This window comes from Cuculus canorus, chromosome 5 (assembly GCF_017976375.1).
Source record: "Cuculus canorus isolate bCucCan1 chromosome 5, bCucCan1.pri, whole genome shotgun sequence".
NCBI lineage: Eukaryota > Metazoa > Chordata > Aves > Cuculiformes > Cuculidae > Cuculus > Cuculus canorus.
Window position 1 is genome coordinate 52,026,276 of NC_071405.1, and position 20,350 is coordinate 52,046,625.

Below are 20,350 nucleotides of genomic sequence, written 5' to 3' on the forward strand. Positions count from 1 at the left end.
GTAGTGACAGGACTAGGAGCAATGGGTATAAACTGGAGGGGGACAGGTTTAGACTAGACATTAGGAGGAAATTCTTCATGATGAGAGTGGTGAGGCACTGGCACAGGTTGTCCAGGGAAGTTGTGGATGCCCCATCCCTGGAGGTGTTACAGGCCAGGTTGGATGGGGCCTTGAGTAACTTGATCTAGCGGGAGGTGTCCCTCCCCATGGGAGGGGGGTTGGAATTATATGATCTTTAAGGTCCATTCCAGCTGAAACCATTCTATGATTCTATGATTGTGGTAGATTCATAGGGGAAAAGGTAAATAAGAATATGTTTTAGTAAATTAATTGTGTTTAATGGCAAATCCAAACTGACAAAATAGATAAACATTTTTCTCTATGAGCTCATGTTTGATTTTTATTTCATATATGCCTACATTCTCCACTAACATGAAAGCTCTTCTTCTCCTTACGTTTAATTACAAATATAAAGAAATAGCTTAAACCTGCTAGGAAAACTACAGTACTTCTAAAAACTCTAGTAACTCCTGCACAATGACCAGCAAACAAAATGTAAAGCTTTGCAAATGCAAGTAATATATTGAAAGATTATTGTCGTAATGCAAATGTGAATACAAAGGGAAGGAGGACAATAGCAGCATGCTACAGAAGTTACTTTGAATACTAATTGCATGTATCTTGGGCCTTGGATAGAAGATTTTCTTAAATTTTACTCTGACATGATGGCTTCACATTATTTGGTATTGAAGAGGGGAGTTGGAAGAAGATGAATAGAAGAATATGGCATAAGGAAATTGATACGAAAAACTAAAAGATAGGTATTGTAAGCATGACTAGTAACATTAATTGCTGGAAGCCAAAAGAATGAGAGGGACCGTGATATTGTTTTGAATCTTTTTCTACACTAGGAAGCTGAATAAACTTGGTTAGATTGTCACGTGAGCATGTGACAAGCCATGAGCTCTTCACTAGCTTGTGCAATGGTTTCTATGTCAACTCAAAAATGAAATATAAATACCAGCTACTAATTAGCTGTGGTTCAACTTTTATAGGCTTTTTGGCATTGTGCACCAAATGAGGCTTGTTCTTTTTGTAGAATCATAGGATGTTGCTCTTCTTTTCCATTTGTAGTTTGGAAAAATAACATTGTATTACTGTTTTATTAGTGTCGGGAATTATACTACTGCGTAAAAGACAGTATGGAGCGAGCAGCAGCGAGACAGCAAAGCATTAAACCAGGTACACCATTTTACTTGTTGGGAATGTTTGTTGTTTAATCTACAATCATTACAATTTTTTTTTTATTAATAATTTCTTTGAAGATAATCTCCGTTTACTTGGAAATCTGAGAGTAGCTTTGTACATCCATGTGTATGTAGCAAACTGTTATCATTAGCTTGTACCCATATACCTCACTCTAAATACCAACAAAACCAAAACACCTGTATAAAAAAGAGTTACGTATAAGGAGATCTAGCTGCACTAAAACGATAACTAAGGAAAGACTATGAAACTTCAGCTTCTCTTTCTCTTCATTCTTGGCTATCTACTCCTTATATTCCTGATTGAGACATAGAACTATGTTGTCCAATTGGTGTTGAGAATGGGGGCTAAGAAATATCCTTATTTGTCTTATTGAATCTACAGTGATGAATCTGCAGCTTTCTGCAGACTTTCAATGCACAAACATTTTCTATCTTGGAAAGTATTGTACTGGTTCAAGTTGAGAGGTGCAGTTAACCCAACTTCCTTACGTCAGTATAACTTCTCCAATGTAGACATTCTTCTTAGTTTAGCATCATCTGGGACAGGAGAGTATAATTATACTGATATAACTTCTCTTGGCAAACACCCCTTTCCTTTTCCTCCTGAGTAAAAAAATCTAGAAAAGTGGATTTGCAGTTTTGGAAGATTGCATGCTTGGGAAGGCAATTTTCCATTTTCTTAGTCCGCAGAGAACAGCATTTGTATCTGGGTAACAAACATGAGAGTGGCTTATTCTATACCTTCGTAAGATACTTGTTTCTTCTTTGCTGGATTCTGTCTGGAAGTTCAGGATGGTTTTGTGGTTTCAAGTTCGATTTTTGTTACAACTGTTTAATATTTTTTTTCAAATGGATGCTAGGACTCCGGGAGCCATCCTTTGAGGTATAAGCCTATTTTAGTTGTGTCTTAATGCCAAATCTAAGGGATCTACATTTTATACTCATAACTGGTGTGAGCATGACTGAGAAAATGATGTGTTTAAATCTAGTATCCTAAGTGTTCAGCATCCAACTAGCTGTTGGAGCTTGTTTTCTTCCTCCTACCATTAGTCTAATTTAATTTGAGGAGGGGGATGAAGGACCGGACTTTCACTGAGGGTAAAGGAGGCAAAAGTGTCTTTGAAAGCTATTTTAAAAATCGGTCAATAATGTAGTATTAAAAATGCATTTGAAAGCCATTCTCCAGAGTTCAGTGGTTCTGCACAAGTAATATTTTTAAAAAATCATTATAAGAACACATTTTCTAGCTAAGTGGAATGATGTAAAAGAAACAAGATGAAAATGACTAGATTATCATCTATTACTGTCCTCTATTAAATTGTCATCACTGTAACCATGTTAACTTTCATTGTTGAAAGTATAAAACAATGCCATACAAAATTATCGAGCTCACACGTGCAGGCCTAGTTTGTACTGGAGACTGTGCTGTCTGTGGTGGTGTAATTGCAGTGTCTTACCATGCAGAAATGAAAGGTGACATTCAAAACAAGCAAACACAACTCTAATATGAACTACAGTTAATACAGACCAAGCTGACATCCATGTCCCTTCATGTAGCTAGGATGAAATCTGCTATGATACTTAAAAGTCTAGTGATTCTCAGAAGGGTGTCATTAGTGAGCGAAAGCTACTGAAATGCTGCCTGCTATTCTTAGAAGTGTCCTCTTGCTATGTGCATCAAATAGAAATTATGTTTTTATTGTTTCGTATTTCCCTTTACATATGATTTGGCTGACTGCTTTCTGTTCTCTCTCTTTTTCTCTCTTTGCATTTTTTGTTGTGTTTTTTTGTTGTTTGTTTTTTTCTGGTTTTTTTTTTGTTTCTTGTTTGTTTTGATTAACATATCACAGGTCCTGAGTTGGGTGGTGAGTTCCCTGTGCAGGATATGAAAACCGGTGAAGGAGGTCTTCTTCAAGTCACACTGGAAGGAATTAACCTGAAATTTATGCACAGTCAGGTATGAGGGAAATCCCTGAGAAGACTGTGAGCATGAAGCTTTTTGCAGCATGCCTGTGTATATGTTTCCTCTTCCCAGAGTGTCAAAAGGACAAGGGATAGAGTGGTGGGTGTAAAAAAGCATATGTATTTTTACACACAAACATACACGCACATATAAGTATGTATATATGTACGTGAAAATATATTGAAATTAAATAGCCTCAGGAAAACTATAGTCAACTGAAGAAAAATGTTAATACAGGTTTCAGCTTCTTGTTTCTGGCAGTCTGAATTGTCTAAGCACAAAATAAATGGTAGCCAGTATATTAAGGGACAGAAAAAGTGATCAGTAGTAGTCTTAACTGCCATAATGCATCACACTGTAAACAGCCTGGTGGCAAAAGCAGTCAGACTTAAAGATACAGTGCCTGAATCATGAAGGTACAGAGGGCAAGCTTTTGCTTCATATTTAACGTCTTGTCTAAAATTTGAGGAATTACCTTTAGAATTTAGTTTTAAAATAAAATGGGATAGTGGGTCTTGTTGTAATGAAAAATTACTGATTCTTTTTTCCTTCTGAATAGCAGATCTTGGCATAGAGGAAACAGAACTAGAATTGTCATTTCTTCCTTTCTCTGGATGTTGTTTCTGTTGCTTCTTTTGATCCTTGTTTTTTATTTTGCTTTGTGTTTTTTTGTTTTGCATATAATATTAAACGCATGCTATGCCAGACAGTAGAATTGGAGAAAGGGAGAGAGAGAGAGAGAAAGTGTGTGTGTGTGAGAGAGAGAGAAAGAAAAGCTTCTGTCAGTCCTTTGTGGAGTGTTTTTTCCTTTCCTCCTGACTAGACTTTTCTCCCCACACAAGCTTTGTTCTTCTTTGAGGATACATCAGTGTAGATCCCACTGGAAGTGCACGTGCATCTCAAACACACATGCTCAGAACCTATAATACTTCTCCCAAGGTCACAGCAGCACCATGTGCCTCTTTGGGTTTGTATATGCCAGTATAAAGAGCGGAAAGTTGTAAGCCTCCTTCAGTTTTCTTTGTGTCTATTACCAGGGTAAAACCTGAACTACAGCTGACCTGTTGTAGTATTTCAGACCTATTTTGTGATGACTTAGTTATAGATTTTAAATTTTAATGGATGTGCTGAAATACGAAGAACTGCAAGAGGAACTCATTAGCAGTACAGAATGAATTCTCATAGTTATTGGAAATGGCAGGTCTAAAGTCTTTGAAAATTAAATGCTGCTCTTGAAGCAAGAGCTTTATATCATTATAGATGGGCATAATAAAAATTACTTTATCCTAAGGTAAGGACACACCATAGGGAATGTTCTGTTTGCGTCTCCTTTTTCTTCTTCTGCCAGAAGTCAAAAATTATGTTGACCTCAAACTGCTCATGTCTTGAACAGTCTATGGAGATGACTCTTATTTAATAAGTGAACACCCAGTTTGCAGTGAGAAATGATATATAACAAGGTAGACACATAGTCATCATCATGATTTCTTAAGGCACAAGACGAAGCCGCTTTGTGTTAAGCACCTGGTGAGCACACATGCATCTGTCCGGAAGAAAAACTTCAAATCCTAGAACATACCCTTGTCCTTAAATTCAAAGCCTGTTGGTTTTTTTTTCCTCCCTCCCTGAAAGACTGGAATGACATTCTGAATGAAACCTTGGGGAAACCTAGTACTGATTGTTGGTATATGACTGTCAGGGCTGTTATCAGTTGAATTTTGTATCACAGATACTGAGGCCTGCTACCACCAGCACTCCTAGAGTACTAGCTTTATCATACCCTTCCTTACAGAGAATGGTGTTCTGATTTGCTGTCCATGGTGAAAATTACTACATCTTTTCTGGAAGACAGTCTGTGCAGGTCAGGCTCAGAAAGTATGACAAGTGTGTCCCCCACCTGAAAGATTATTTTTCCTCTTCGTCACCTTTCCAAGGAGGCTGTAGCCATATCAGATTCCATCAAATAAGATGGATATTGAAATGAGCACAGTTCTGGAAAATATACTTCATTTATTCAATATGTTTAATTCTTGGTCTGTTAGATTTACATCGACAGCTGGCAAGGGCATTCGGTACCATTTATTGGACCTAAGACATTTCCTTGTTATCCCTTCTCAAAACAAGGTGCCTAGACAGATATCAGAAGTCTGCCATTTGAGGGTCTGTGTAGAATGGACAACTGTGGCAGTTACATAAAGGACTCCTACTTAGTTGCACTGTGAAAAAAAAATCCTCTCCAATTTCATAATCTGTGTAGCTGAAGGATGTTTGTATGCTTATTCTAACACTCATCAAACCATCTACTTTCTTAATAAAAGATCTGCTGTTCTAGATGAATTGTCCTTTCCAGTTCTCATATAAATTATATTAATTGCTCTCTAAGGCAGTCGGTTTCAGAATACATATATGAGCATGATTAAAACCAGGATCCTACAGCCACTTCTCTGTGTTGAAAATGGCTTTTTCTGTTTCTGCTGAGTTTGGATAGGGTTACTGACCAACAGATGCCTGCAGGAACTCACCAGGCACAGCTTTCTCTTCATCTTCCTTTCCTTACTCTGTATACAGGTCCTGTTCTTGGTGCTTTTCCCAAATACTCTTTTCAGTAATGCAGTTTACTAGAAGAAGGGATTACTGTTGCTCTGCTTGGTTGGGCATCGTATTCATAGTTCATAATTCATTTAGAACATAGGAAGAGGGGTTTCCACTTTTTCTTAAAAAAAAAAAAAAAGATAAATGGAGTCTATGCCTTTGGAATAGGGAGGAATCAAGTGTACCTGTGGCATTGGCAGACTATTCTGAGTTTACATCTACGAATTATAACAATGGGTTCAGTAACTCTGTCCCCATTATGAATTCAAGTTTAATAAAATGCAGTAGGCACATGCCCGTCTACAGTAGGATCCACACTGAATGCTCTGTCTTGAAGAACTACAGTTTCCTAGGGTAAGTAACTTATTTCCTTTATGCTTCTTTTCTAATTGAGTGAGAGGAAAGCATCTCTGTCCCTTGAACAATATAACAAGAAATTGCCTGTCAGCTCATATGTCTTCTGAAAATTGATAACTTACTGCAAGTGTGGCAAACTTGATAAATTCTCATCTCGCTCATAACTCTTGTGGAAATGCAGCACTCCTTAACTCAGCTCGTGAGCACCTGGGGCAGTCAAGTCTTTTAGGCAACATTTCTGTTGCTGGCTAAAGCAACCAATGTTTTGCCTGAGCCTTTCTATTGACTTTCTGAATTTTGTCCTTTAGACTGCTAGCAAAACCTAAGAGAATATTACAGAAATAGGAAACTAAGTGCAATAAAGAAAGTGTTCTGTTATTCACTTGTTTACTCTGTAATTATTCCTCAAAAAATATATTTTACCAACTAAACTGACATAGAACGTGGGTGAAAACAAAAAAGATAGGATTAAAACACTTTCCCCTGAGTGCTTGAATGTAAGCAGAAAGCAAGCTTCAGAGTTTTTGATTAAATAAATGGAAGTTTAGGGTATTTTTGATAATGAACAAAATGATACCCTGTGTCTGTTTGTTAGTTCTCTGCTAATAAAAATAATATTAAAACCCCTCTGACCTGAAAACTAACCTGACGTCTCTCGGATGTACATTGCATTTAGTGATTGCTACTGATACAGATAAGCCCGTTTCTTAAAAAAAATTCCACTTTCTTGTGTTGACTTCCTTTGCCTTTCTTGGGTAGAATATCATCTAAGATTACATGGGTGTTGCTAGTATTGGATTCGAAAGTGTTGCAGAGATTTCTTTTGCCGCCTTTCCAAGACAATGAAGTTTCTCTAGCAACATATTTTTAAAAAAGGTCCTGAGATCATGGTGTCAGAAGTGTAAAGGCACTGAAAGTATCAATCCAGACTATTGTAATATAGCCTTGCAAAGGTCTCCATAAGGTATTGGGCATAGACTTACCCTGAATGTTAGGGCAATGTTACTCTTAATGTTTCTTCTGCCTTAAAAACCAAATATATTAGAAACTGGAATATAGAATTGATTCCTTATAGCACTTTCTACAGGTTCTTATCTCTGTGTACTGACTCTTTTGGAGATGTCCATATAAGGAGGGACTGTTTTGTGTCTTGAAATAGATTGGATATTGAACAAACTCCTTATGCTCAGAGAAAAAATTTTCATGCAATCTTGGCATCTTGGTTTTGGACTGAAAAACTTAGACATGTAGTTCAACTGTTCTGTCTGTTGGGGTTCACCTGTGTAAAATGTTATTTGATTTCTAAGTGACTGCTCAGCTAGCAGCAGCCGTATGTGAAATAAGGAAACAACAGACAAGGGTCCAAACTCTCCCATCCTGCTTAAAGCAGAATACCAGTACTGACTGTTAAAAGAGACAGTTCCACAAGTAAGTGTGCAGATTATGTATCATAAACTGTAGTAAAATCTTAAACAACCAGGCTCTCGGAGAGAAGGAAGATTAGTAGTTGCTCACTGGATTACATTTGATTACTTAGTCAGTTAGGAGGATCAGTGTCAGGGTGGGAAGCATAGTGCCCCTTACCTGCCCTCTGTGCTGGAGGAGGATGCATGGAGGGGCAGAAACTAACTGGGATGGATCAGAGGCTGCAAATCGTGCCAAATTTGGGAGCCAGCTTTTTTCTCGTCCCCCTCTTCTGTTGTATTTCAGGTTTGTTGGTATTCTTTTTGCAATAACTCATTTGAGTGCCTGGAGGGGTAGCAATGTTGGATATGTCAGAGTTACTAACTCCTTCGTTTCTCTTCCATGCTTTCTCCTCCTGCAAGGAGCGGAAGGTACTTCATCTTCTGCTGTCTTCGCTTCTTAGCACTTTTAAGTTGTTGATTTCTAGCATTGTGGCAAGTTTGTCTTTTGAATATTTATTTCACCCTTTGTTTATATATTAAACTGTAAATGAACTGGTAGTGTATGCTACAACACTTCAGGTTGTATCTGCTGTGATGTTGTTTTTTTTAATTTTGAGTTTTATTTTAAAAAAAATCAAACCTGACTAATTTTATGTTACTTTTCCTCCTGTTTTTTGTAGGTTTTCATAGAGCTGAATCACATTAAAAAGTGCAATACTGTGCGAGGAGTCTTTGTCCTGGAGGAATTTGGTAATTACATTATTTTGATATTAGGTCTGTACTCACATGGCAGTAACTCAAATTCCCAGTCTTCAGATTCAGAGTTGCACTGCAGTTTCAAAGATGGGAGAGAAATATAGATTGCATGTGAGAAGTTGCCTAACAGAGAGATGGGTGACTTAACATAAAAGTTTACACATTAATTTTTATCATATTTATAAGATTTGTGGCCTGGGCGCATTTTGTTAATAGAACAAGATGATGTTCTGAGTCTTCTGAAGCAAATGAAACAACAGTTAAGCTCGGATCTGTGTAGAAACGGGACTTAGAGTTGATCTTTCTCAACACGCTATACTTTCATTACAAAGTATTACTGTTAATTGCGAAGTTTCCTGTTTGCTCTATGGGGGATTTCATTTTTGTTGTAGGGAGCAGGAGGTGTTTTGTCAGGTTGCACTTTATTTATCCTGTGGTTTTTGTTTCAGAGCAAGACTGGTAAAGGGTGGAAAAGTAAAAGTTAAGGAGAATAGAGAATTTGTGCTATTTTGGTCAGTTATTGCTGTTACATATAATCTGCCTACAGTCTAGTTTGGGTAGAATTCTGGGTTACTATTCAGTGTTAGTGTCAGTCACACTATACTTAACTAGTCTCTTCAAAAAAATGAGTGACTTGAGATGCAGCTCTCCAGAAGAGCGATACACATACTTATTTTGAAATAATCCCCAAATCCATATCGGTTTATTCTTTCACTCGTCTGTGAGACACTTGTCTAGGTATTAGGGGTATGTATAAAAACATTTAAAAAGAAGATAAAATTTACAACACTCTTTCCATAGTAGATCTGTATCCATTCTTTGGCTGTTGACTGAAATCTAAACCAGCACCTCCTTTTACCAAGACTCTCATTGTTCTTCGGTGCTGTGAATAGAATGTTCTGGCTGAGGGATTCTCTCTTAGAATATAAAAGACAGTTAATATCAGATTGCTGAAATTAATGTCTTTGTCCCTAATAATGTGTTATCTCCTTTCAGTGACACAAAATTGTAAGGTATTCAAATGATGAAGCCTTTCTGACTACTGTAGTTTGCTTGTTGTTTGTCATAAATTAATCTCCCAGAAGTTTGGGATTTGAATTTGTGAACAATTTCATCATGTTTTCTGAAAGTGTTGTCTGTGATTCAGGTGATCAGGCCAGTGTATTTAAACGCAAAAAATTTATAATAGTTTAGGTGTTCAGAAGTTGTCTGCACTTTACGTTTGTGTATTCCTTCTGTACCATATTTTCACCCTGATGGGCATAATACATTTTACTTCTTACAGAGTAGAAAAAGATTAGTGATTGGTTTTACAAAGATGAAAGTTCAGAAGCCATAAAATTACCTTAAAGAATGGCTTCAACAATCTTTAACTTAAAAAAAACTATTTGGATCATAAATAAATTTTGGATCATTATTTGAGAGGTTTTAGCTCAAAGTATTTCTTTTAATAGTTTGTTTATATTGCACAAGAAGAAGGGCAGTGTTTGACCTAAGTATTTGCAGTCAACTTCTGTTGATGACTCTGTAGTACAGTGTTTAGCCCCTAAATGACAACTGTAATAATTGTAAGAAAAATAACTTTTTTTCTAGCAAAAGCTAGAGTTATGATATGGAACATATGAAAGGGTAATTTTAAGAAGTGATTAAACATAAACTGGGAGTTGGATACTACAAGATAAAACTGAGAAATTAAACCAATTAAATTAAAAATGCCCTCCTCCCAAAGTAGAGGTCACAAGCAAGAACCAGTTTAAATGTACCAGCTGAGAATTACAGCTTGCCCATCCAGCTAATGAAGAGAAAGAAGAAGGGAAGAAAGGTGTTGCAGGGGAGCTAAGTTTTCTTCTTGTGCAGAGATGACAGACTGCCTCAGAGCTGCTTTTTCAACTGTTATGAGAAGATATGCCAGTCTGTCCTGTTCAACAGAAATTAGCATGTTAATTTGTTACTAGGAAACTAGCAGAATTTGCCAAAAAACTTTTGTGGACTTCTTAAGAATGAAGTTATTTAGCTGTGTTAATATTGTGAACATTGCAGTCAGAGTTGTTATAGTAAAAGTCTACTGAAATACTGTCTCCTCTTAGAAGGGTAGAGAGTGGTAAGCATACATACTCCAGTCTGATGGGAAATACTTCAAGACGAGATTTGTTTGTTTGATTTTGCCAACTGTGAGTGCTCCAAATTTAGTGATATTGCAGCAGGAAATTAAAGGTCTGTTTGTGTTGACGCTAGGTTTAGATGGCAGCATGAAAGTTGGAATTGTGATTTCAGAGCAGGATCCAAGCAGAAGTTCAGGAATTGTTGCCCAAAATGGAAGTGGAGATTTAAGTAAGTGAGGAAATATAAGGCTCTTCCCTCTGGAATTTGAGTTACTGCTGTGTACTTGTGCTTTACTTTCTTGTGGCCCCTTCACCGCCGCTGCTATGAAAACCTTCATTCTCCAGCAGGTAAAGTGATGTCCCCTAAATTCATTCTATGCTAAGCACCATATTTTCATTCACAGGACCAAGGGTTGCAGGATGGTGCTTAATAATTTACTCCCTTCATCCACTTAGTTGGATGTCTAGTTCAACAGTATCAGAAATATCTTTCAATGTTAGAAGAAAAGTGCTTCTGCTAATCTCTTAACTTGAGGCTTGGATCTTTTCTTCTTTTTTTCTTTTTCTTTTCTGTTGTTCTTCTTCCTTTGTATTCTGCAGCAGTAGTGCTTTGACTTCTCTGAGTGTAAATCCAAACCCAATCTTTTTACTCTTCCCAACTCAATCCTCTCAGGTGAATTTTCCCTGTGGGAAGGGTTGTGAAGGAGTACTTTACTTAAAGATAGGGCAATTTACTGACTATGAAGTAGGGAGACATTACCTTGCCTAGGTGCTTTCCTGTTTCCTCTTCCTGTTCTCAGTTATGATACAGGACTTTACAGTTTCCCTTCTCTCCTTCCCTCATGGCACAAAGTCCTCACAGCTTTCCCTTCCTGCATAGGAACAGTTTTATGTTTTCCAGTGGGCAGTGAGACTTACACAGGTGTAAAAGTCCTACCCTATTTGGCTGTGCACCAGCCTCACTCCCACCTTTATCCCCTGGTGACATGGAGTTAATTTGGAACATCTGGTGCCAACGGGTAAGGTAGCTTGGATGTACACCTCCTTATCTCCCCAACTCTAGTCACTGGTATCGCTGGGGCAGTGCAGCCTGGGTGTGCACTTCCCCTGTTTCTTAGTCCTTAATGTAACTTCCAACTCCAAGAAAAAGAGAATTAAAAAATTAAACAAAAAAAATTACATTGCTTTTTACATTCATATTCCATACTTTTTGCTGGACTTCTTTCAAGAATGACAATACCACAGCAGAGGAGAATTAGTTGGCACTGGTTCATATTTAGAGTGTTTTCTCAAACCCAGTCTGCACTGCCTACTTCTGGCCCCTTAGAGTGTGATCCGTCTCCTTCTCCAGCGTTTAGCCATATCATATCATAGTTGAAAAGATGACATCTGCATGGATAGGTTTTGGTGTGGACTTTTCCTAGTTATTCATACTGAACTCATCTGCCTCTGTTTCTTTTCTTGTCACTAGTACTATGTGTAATAAAACATTTGCCCTTCCTCTCTGAATCTGGTATGGTTTGGGTTTGCGTGATTTCTGTATTGCTGCTTCTAAATTTTTTTGTTGTGACACAGAAATTCCATGGCAAATTTCAGCTAATCTGGAAGGAAAGTATTCAGAGTTGGTATTGTTATTCCACTGAACTTAATATTTTAAATTTGCCATTTGTATGTTCTTTGTGTGGTCTTTGTTCTCTCCTGGTGATTTCCCATGGTATCTGTTCACAACAATATTTGTAGAACAAGTGTGGGTCAAAGGCACAGTTCAGATGCAATGCACGCTAATGGGATGGTTACAGCTTGCTTTTTTGTATATTCCACAATGAGAACAAAAGGCAATTTTTCTTCAGATATATTATGCTGGTTTCCTTCCTGTTTGAGGCGGTGCAAGGGAGCAAGATGAAATTTTCTGGTTGATAGATATTTTTTCAGCAGTGCCCTAATCCTCTTTATATATAAAATATTGTAGAAATCAACAATCTTGGAATTTTAAGCATATGCGTAACGGAAATCAGTATTTTATTTTAAGGCAACTTGTTCAAAGGCAATGAACGTTTTCAGTGAGTATGTCAAGTAAATGCCATCACACACATCCTAGACAGGAGAAATAATGTCTGAAAAAACTCTTTAAATAGAACTGGGAAACCGTTCTCCAGTTTAGAAAATTTTCTCCCTCAGCTCCATTTTTTTCCTGGATTTCACTAACTTAGTACAGTGTGTCCACCTGTTATTTTGAGATCTGTTTTTTAGCAGAGAAGGATGCAAACACCTAAGGGATAAAATTTTTGGGAATCGCATACTGACAAATTCCTACGGAATTGTTGGTTCATGTTTTATTGTAGTTGACATTAGGCATATTTTGTCATTAAGCATATTATGTTGTTATTGTTGCTGTCGAGCAGGAATAAATAGTATGAGAAAAAACAGTGTTTCTAAGAACCATCTAGTATCTAATATGGTTTTCCAAATAGAGGCAGTGAAATATTTTTGCCAAGCTGAGTAATTTATTATGACATTTCCAGTATCTTCAAGGACATATGTAATGCACATTAAGAGAAGGAAGAGTACCTAGAAGTGAGGGATAGTGAGGTGCCCTGTACCTGCACCTGCTGTCTGTGTGCATCCCTTCCCTTTCCTATGGGAACATTGTGCTATTTCTTTCCGGTTTTCCTCTCGTTTTTTGAACTTTTTGTTTTGTCTCTTGCCCGTCCGGTTTTAGTTCCTGAAACTAAAGAAGTGGTGAGCCACAAGTACAAGACGCCAATGGTGAGTCGACTGTGATCCCTTCTGGTAGTTCTTTAGAAGATGTATCTTTACATTTTCATGTGGCAAAAAGAATTACATTGAGATTGCAGGATTTGCAATGATAATACTGCAGTGGAACACCAGCTGCTATTTTATGATAGTTTTGCTTAAAGGAAGACAACAAAACTTAGGGATTGTTGTTTCTGTGAAACTGTAGGAGCTCACAGGTAATACAGAAAGTGTATTCTTTTTTGCTAAGATAGATAAAGATGCAAGGTAGCTGATTTGGCATGATCTTTAGCATCTTAAGATCTAATGGAACTGTTAAGATAGTGTAGAACACCATCCATAATCCACAGGACAGATGGAAAGGGAGTCTAGTTCCTGGGCATAAAATGATTGCTAACTGAGTGTATGAAGAATTCCCATTTCCTCATGGAAGTGAGCAGTAAGATGCAAGACAACAGTGTAGGTATTGATTCCTGCTATGTAGGTGAGTTATTGCTGTGGCTTGGTGTTTAGTTTTTATAACATTCTTTGAACACCAGCAGCTGATAATGGTATTTAGCACTTTTACACATAATAGCCAAATGATCAGGCTTATATGCACTTCTGGGGAAGAAATAGAAGCCGATGATTATCATCAGAACTGAAACTTCTTCATTTTTTTAAAGTCAGAAAGGAGGTGTGTTCATTTGCCGATTGCGTGGAAACTCACAGTCCTTCAAATGGACAGTGAGGAAAATTACTTGAAGAAGCTAGAAATGTTTTTCAATTCAAGAAGCAGATAGCTGCATCGTTTATAAGAAAAGCCAGTTTAATGAAAATTAATTATATTTTACATAAGTGTTTTAGTTCATGCTATAATACAACAAAACACATCGTTATGCTTATTAGCTTCACAAAGATTGTAAATGTCAGTATGCAGAAAAAGAATTTTTAAGATCATCAGACTAGCCAGTATCAGAATGAGGATATAAACTAAGTCTAAGTCTTACCTTCACTGAGTTGTGCTGCCAGTCATGTGCTAAAAGAGGATTCTCTATTAAATAATAGCACACTTAATCAGTAATCAATTAAAAGCAATGATTGTAAATCTTGCTAATAATACGTGAAACCCTCGGCTTTAAGGTAGTAACAGAATAGCTTGGTATTCCTTGTGTGAAACATGCAATGTTGGGTTTGGGGCTTTTTAAAATAAAATAAAAAAAAAAAGGAAAAAAAGAAGCTTATATTATCCGTGGATTCACTAGTGTTGGTTAAAAATTACAAGGATTACCAGTCCTTGTACTTTTGAGCATAAAAAGATAGTTGTTAATAAGAAAGAATGCCACCGTCTCATGAGTCAAGGTAAGGTACTGGGTGTTTAGTTCTTTCAGCCCCTCCCAGAAGATTGCTTGTAACTTCATACAACAGACCAAAAGCAAATATGTAGGATGTTTTTCTGAAGCTAGCTGGCCACCTTCTAGCTTAGCATACTGTCCTTAAAAATAAGTTTCTTGATAGTATAATTCTAATAATGTTTCTATCCCAAAGGAGTTTTTTTGTTTGTTATAAGACTTTTCTTCTTTATGCATCTCAGTTATAATGTAGTATGGAGATGCTCTTTCCTGATTTTGTCTGTAGTCAGACCAGTTGTCCCATGAAGTAAGACATACATACAAAATGTGCAGCGGATTTTGTAAAACACTGCATTACCTGAATTTCATTATCTCCTTTTCTAAATTCTTGTAGGCTCATGAGATCTGCTACTCCGTGCTGTGTCTCTTCTCTTATGTGGCTGCCATTCGTGGAAAAGAGGCAGAAAACAAAAGCAAACCACCTCGACCTGTTTCCAGTTGATCATGATATTGGGAATACCTACCCTTTGGCACACTGATGTGCAGTACTCCCATTTTTACTGCAGTTTCCAGAGCTCACTCCAGTGTCTTCTATGAGACCTTGATTATTCATGTATGACCCTGCAGTCTTTCCCCATAGAAAAACCTAGGACTTCACTGCTCAGTTTCCTTCTGATTTTGTCCCTAATGGAGATTTTATATAAGCTGTTAATCAGACAGTTTTGAGCATCAGCATCCAGCTGTGACTGACTTACTGTGGCCATTCCTTTGGAATTCCTTTTTTCTTAAGATGAATAACGGATTGAATTTGGTTGTTTTTTTTGTTTGTAGTGGTACTTGTTACAGATGTATCACTTTACAACTGCAGGCTTCTACTCTCAGATTTTCTTGTATGTGCACAGTGGAAGCAGTCTGGTCCTGCATGTTGTTTAAATGTAGTGTTTTTATTGTTTTCCTTCTATGTTGTTCATTCTTACCCACCAACATGGAATTCTTGTTGCATAGTTCTTCAGACCCTTTTGGTAGAGATGTGCTATTTAGCTACCATAGTCTTAAAATATCATGTGACAATTGAAGTTCGGCTATTACACTGGTCCTTCTATGGAGATGACTGCTTCTCAAATGGGAAGTAGAGAAAGAGCCTTTGAAAGCAGTATATTATGAAAAACCCTGATACCTCATGGACTGCGTGGATTTTGAAATGGGAGTTCAGGTAACATTTGTAGATATCCCAGCAGTAAACAGATGCCTGTAAGCGCAACCTAAAGCAGTTAATCACAGGGATTAGAAAATGAATAAGGAAATGTAAAACTTGGAAGCATTATTGGCAGAAGCACATGGCAGACCCATGTCTTTTTGGGTTTCTAGCTATAGTCTACACAAGATATTTCTATAGCAATCTGTAGAACATGTTCAGAAGCCCAAGGATTATGCTGTCTGCAAATATTTTAAGCTGTTGCTTTCTTCCAGTCTGTACATGTATATCAAGGAATCTTGCAAATACTGTGTTAACGTATAATGAAACTCCCACAGATAAAACTGTTCATCACATTCCTTATTTTAAGTAGGATGAATGTGAATGTTTTTTGCATCCTGATTTTGTTCTTGAACTGTATTGCACTTGTCTGGAAAACTCCTTGGATGCTGGAAGGAGACTGTCTAGAGAAAATAATGTTATATGTAAAGTACCTGGGAAAAAAAAAATGTTCTGATTCAAACTTATGTATTGTATGTTTTGACATGGAATTCTGAGGAAATGCACCCAGAAATAACCCTGTCTTGGCTTGGTCAGGGTGCCCACCAATGGAATTCGAATGGAATACATGGGTGAGGAAATGATGTAAATATTATAGTACAACATCTCTTTATAGAAACTGTACAGCTGTCTGAATGTGAAAATAAAATGTCATTCAACCAGCAAGTGGGTTTTATCCTCCTGTGATTTTCTATTTATGTAGCTTATTCTGAGATGCACTACAATGCACCATATACAAAATACATCATACACGTATATGACACAATGAAAAAGAGAAGACTATAAATGGAAAATCACATTTCTTTTCACATAAGCAGTTGAAATTTATTTTTATTTTTTTCTTCTATCATAATATCAATGTAATTTGTCTTTAAAGAAACTCCAATCTGAAAAACATGAATAGAGAAAACAGGCACATCAGAAATACTCATTTTTTTGGCACACATGCAAACAGAAGCAAAAAGTAAAAGATTTTTCATCCTTTCCTAAATATAAAGGCAAAACTGAAATTGGTGTAGCCTGAAATTAGCCTGTTCTTTATTTAATGTATTTTCTTTCTTTTGTCTTCTGAAACTGTAAATTTTCTTACAGTGCATGATGTTGAATCATAGAATCATAGAATAGTTGGGGTTGGAAGGGACCTTAAAGATCATCCAGTTCCAACCCGCCTGCCATGGGCAGGGACACCTCCTACCAGATCAGGCTGCCCAAGGCCCCATCCAGCCTGGCCTTGAGCCTCCAGGGATGGGGCAGCCATAGCTTCCCTGGGCAACCTGTGCCAGTGCCTCACTACCCTCGTGGTGAAGAAATTCCTCATGTCTAGTCTAAATCTGTCCCTCTCCAGTTTATACCCATTGCCCCTAGTCCTGTCACTAGGAAGCCTGTGTGAACAGTCCCTCCCCAGCTTTCTTGCAGCCCTTTTTTTTGTGGGTGCAAAAGGTTCCACTGCCGTGTGTGCGCAGGACAATACGGGCGATGTCCTTATGCTGTAGCAGAAAACCGGGGGGCAGTAAGCAAGAAACTGTGAGATAGTTAAGCGGAGGAGAAAACACGGAGATAAAAGACACATCTGTAGCAAGTAGAGTTCTGCTTAATGGCTGTAACTGTGGGACCTTTAGAAGCGGAAAATCACTGGGGTAGCTGCTGACGAGGCAGATAAGGGTTATAAAACTTTGCTTGTGCATAATAAAGGGATTTCAGTCAGTGCCTCAATTGCTACAAATCTAAGCTGCTCTCTTCCAGAATTAATGGCATGGCTGTACATGGTGTTTTGGTGAAATTGACTGAATTTAGTCTTTTTAAGTGTGTCAGAATATGATTCAAATGAAACTATTCCGATCCACTATTCATTTACACTTCATATGTGAAATCAATGCAAGATTTCAAAGTCTAGCTTGTGGAAGAGTTCTGCCTGTTCTTGTGGAATACCGCATGGTGGAGTATTGCTTTATCTCTAAATGTGTCACCTACAGAACTCAAAACTTTTGTGAACTAGCATCTGATGAGAGGAAGTTTCTGATAAGCATAAGACAATTTTAACTTCAGAGCATTACTTTCTATTAGTGCTATGCTACGGGAGCAATTACAAAGTCCGTTTTCAAAAAAAAAAAAACTCTGAAAGGTTCTGAATTACAAAGGACATTCTACACTTTGTTGTACTTTTTGATTTCCACTTTTAGTCTACATGCATAATGATTCTTTTCAATTAATAAAGTCAGTGAGAGACTGCAGACTTATTTCACATTCTCCTTTGTGACATTGCTTTGTGGGTATTTCTGTATCCCAGTCAACTGTAAAGGAAACTTTTTTATTCAGTTGAAATAAGGGGGGTAGAGACAAGCATAATTTGAATGTGTTCTGTATTTTGGCATCAAACCCTTTGTATCTACACTAGCTGCTCTGACCATGTTAGTTTAGTTTATTTTCTAGTTTTCATTTATCTTGAAGTGCAGTTAATACATGTGTTCATCCAGTTTTTTCACTGTCCATATTTCAGATTCTTTCCTTAATTTGGCTGTATAGGGAAAAAGGCTTGTATGACCATGCTGTGAACACAAGCTTGTTTAAATATGGGTTTGTGTAGGTATATTTGTTTATCCTTCCTTAGTAAATTTTTACTTATTAGCCACTTCGTAGACTTCTGTATACTTAACTGAAATGCTGAATTCCTGTAAGTTTCGTGGAAATTAATTGGGAAGAGGAGAGAAGTTATATCAGCTCCTCTGTTTGAAGAATAAGTAATCCAAGTTCAGCTTTCCAGAAGAGCTTCGCTCTTCTTCTCCTCCCCTTCGCTCTTCTTCTCCCCTTCTTCGCTCTTCTTCTCCTCCCCTTCGTTCTTCTTTGCCCCCCATCGCTCTTCTTATCCCCCCTTAGCTCTTCTTCCCCCTCCCCTCGCTCTTATTCTCTCCCCCCTTTGTTCTTCTCCCCCCTTCGCTCTTCTTCTCCTCCCATCACTCTTCTTCTCCGCCCCTTCGCTCTTCTTCTCCCCCTCTTCGCTCTTGTTCTCCCCCCATCGCTCTTCTTCCCTCTCCCCTCGCTCTTCTTCTCCCGCCCTTCGCTCTTCTTCTCCGCCCCTCCCTCTTCTCATCCCTCCTCCGCACTTCTCCTCTCCTTCTCCTTCCAGCTTTCAGGGTGTGCCCGTGGCTTAGGACAACATCATCCCCCGGGTGAGCTCAGGGACATTTACTACAGCTAAGTGTTCATCCACCTGAACATCGAGGTGGACTTCATCATCTTCAGCCCCAAGAATGGGGAAAAAAATGGTGGTATGTAAACACCTTCAAGTCTCATGGGGAGGTTTTCTTTAATAAGTAATCAAAGCTTGCCTTGTCTCCATCATCGTCAGGCCTCTGGGACTTAGAGTTATGCTCTATTTTAAATTAGTAATTTATTAGTGTATAAGGCGTTTACACCTAAAAGAGGGTAGATTTAGATTAGACTAGGAATTAGACTAGGTAGATTAGATTAGATTAGGAAGAAACGTTTTACTATGAGGGTGGTGGGGCACTGGCACAGGTTGCCCAGAGAAGTGTGGGTGCTCCATCCCTGGAAGTCTTCAGGGCCACCTTGGATGAGGTTTTAAACAACTGGATGTAGTGGAAGGTGTCCGTGCCCACAGCAGGGGGATTGGAACTGGATGATCTTGAAGGTCCCTTCCAACCCAAACCATTCCATCATGCTATGATTACCAGTTTGTACTAGTAGTTTTTAATCTATCTGTCTAGTCTGTCCCTATATTTGTTAAATTTATATGCAATATTTTAATAGGATACAACTATTAGGATGAGGATTACATATTAAATACTATATCATCATTTTGTATGTAATTTATATTGATGCTTCCTTCTAAAGGGCAGGTAATTCTCAAACAGGTATGTTTGTTCTTATTTAATAGCGACGGGAACGTTTAGGATTTTCTCATTACTTTATTTCCTTCAAGTACAGGAGCAGTACATCAGCTGTACACGAAGCTTGCCCTTCTGTAAAAGGAAATGTATGGCTCATAAAAATAGGTCTAAGCTTGTTAATACCCTTGATTCAGTACTTGAGGAAAAAGTAAGTTCAGAGTTGGCTTATGTTTGTTTTCATGCCATACATTTTGAGGCACAGCTTGTGTCTTTCTAAATGTGATAAGGAAATGAATGCTATACAAAAGGAGTGGAAAAACCCTCAGTGTCTTTCATTCATCCTTGGGGAAAACAAAGGTGAATGAAGTTTGACAAGCAAATGTCAAATTAATTGATAAGTTTTGCTGCAGCTGGTTTGCATGTTTAATTATCTTGTCATACAAATCTGTTTTGTATCAGGAGATAATATGCAGACAATCTCCAGGCATGATGCTTAGTTGTCTAGCAAGATGTAGCTGGTTTAGGTCAAGAGATAACCTGTCTTAGGGCTGCAAAAATGTATTGATATGCTTAGTTGTCTTGCAAGATGTGATTGTCTTAGGTCAAGAGATAACCTGAAGGAAGTCTCCGGACATGGTTGAATAGTCCAAAAAAAAAAAAAAAAAAAGAGCATTCTTTGAATATTTATGGAATCATAGAATAGTTAGGGTTGGAAGAG

At 37.8% G+C, this 20,350-nt stretch overlaps 1 protein-coding gene across 47 annotated transcripts in view; it reads left to right on the forward strand.

Annotated features, from left to right (window-relative positions):
- Nucleotides 1–16,576, forward strand: part of MADD (MAP kinase activating death domain) — a 79,258-nt gene extending 62,682 nt beyond the window's left edge. For 7 of the 47 annotated variants that reach the window (XM_054066584.1, XM_054066594.1, XM_054066583.1 and 4 more), the window contains 6 exons: nt 1,170–1,242; nt 3,119–3,225; nt 8,267–8,336; nt 10,578–10,673; nt 13,164–13,210; nt 14,924–16,576. In XM_054066584.1, the coding sequence (XP_053922559.1) occupies nt 1,170–1,242; nt 3,119–3,225; nt 8,267–8,336; nt 10,578–10,673; nt 13,164–13,210; nt 14,924–15,031 (501 nt within the window). In that variant the 3' untranslated portion in view covers nt 15,032–16,576. The remainder of the gene's footprint in view (nt 1–1,169; nt 1,243–3,118; nt 3,226–8,266; nt 8,337–10,577; nt 10,674–13,163; nt 13,211–14,923) is intronic. The other 40 variants (XM_054066585.1, XM_054066588.1, XM_054066592.1 and 37 more) reach the window with 21 other exon arrangements.
- Nucleotides 16,577–20,350: the final 3,774 nt, after the last annotated feature.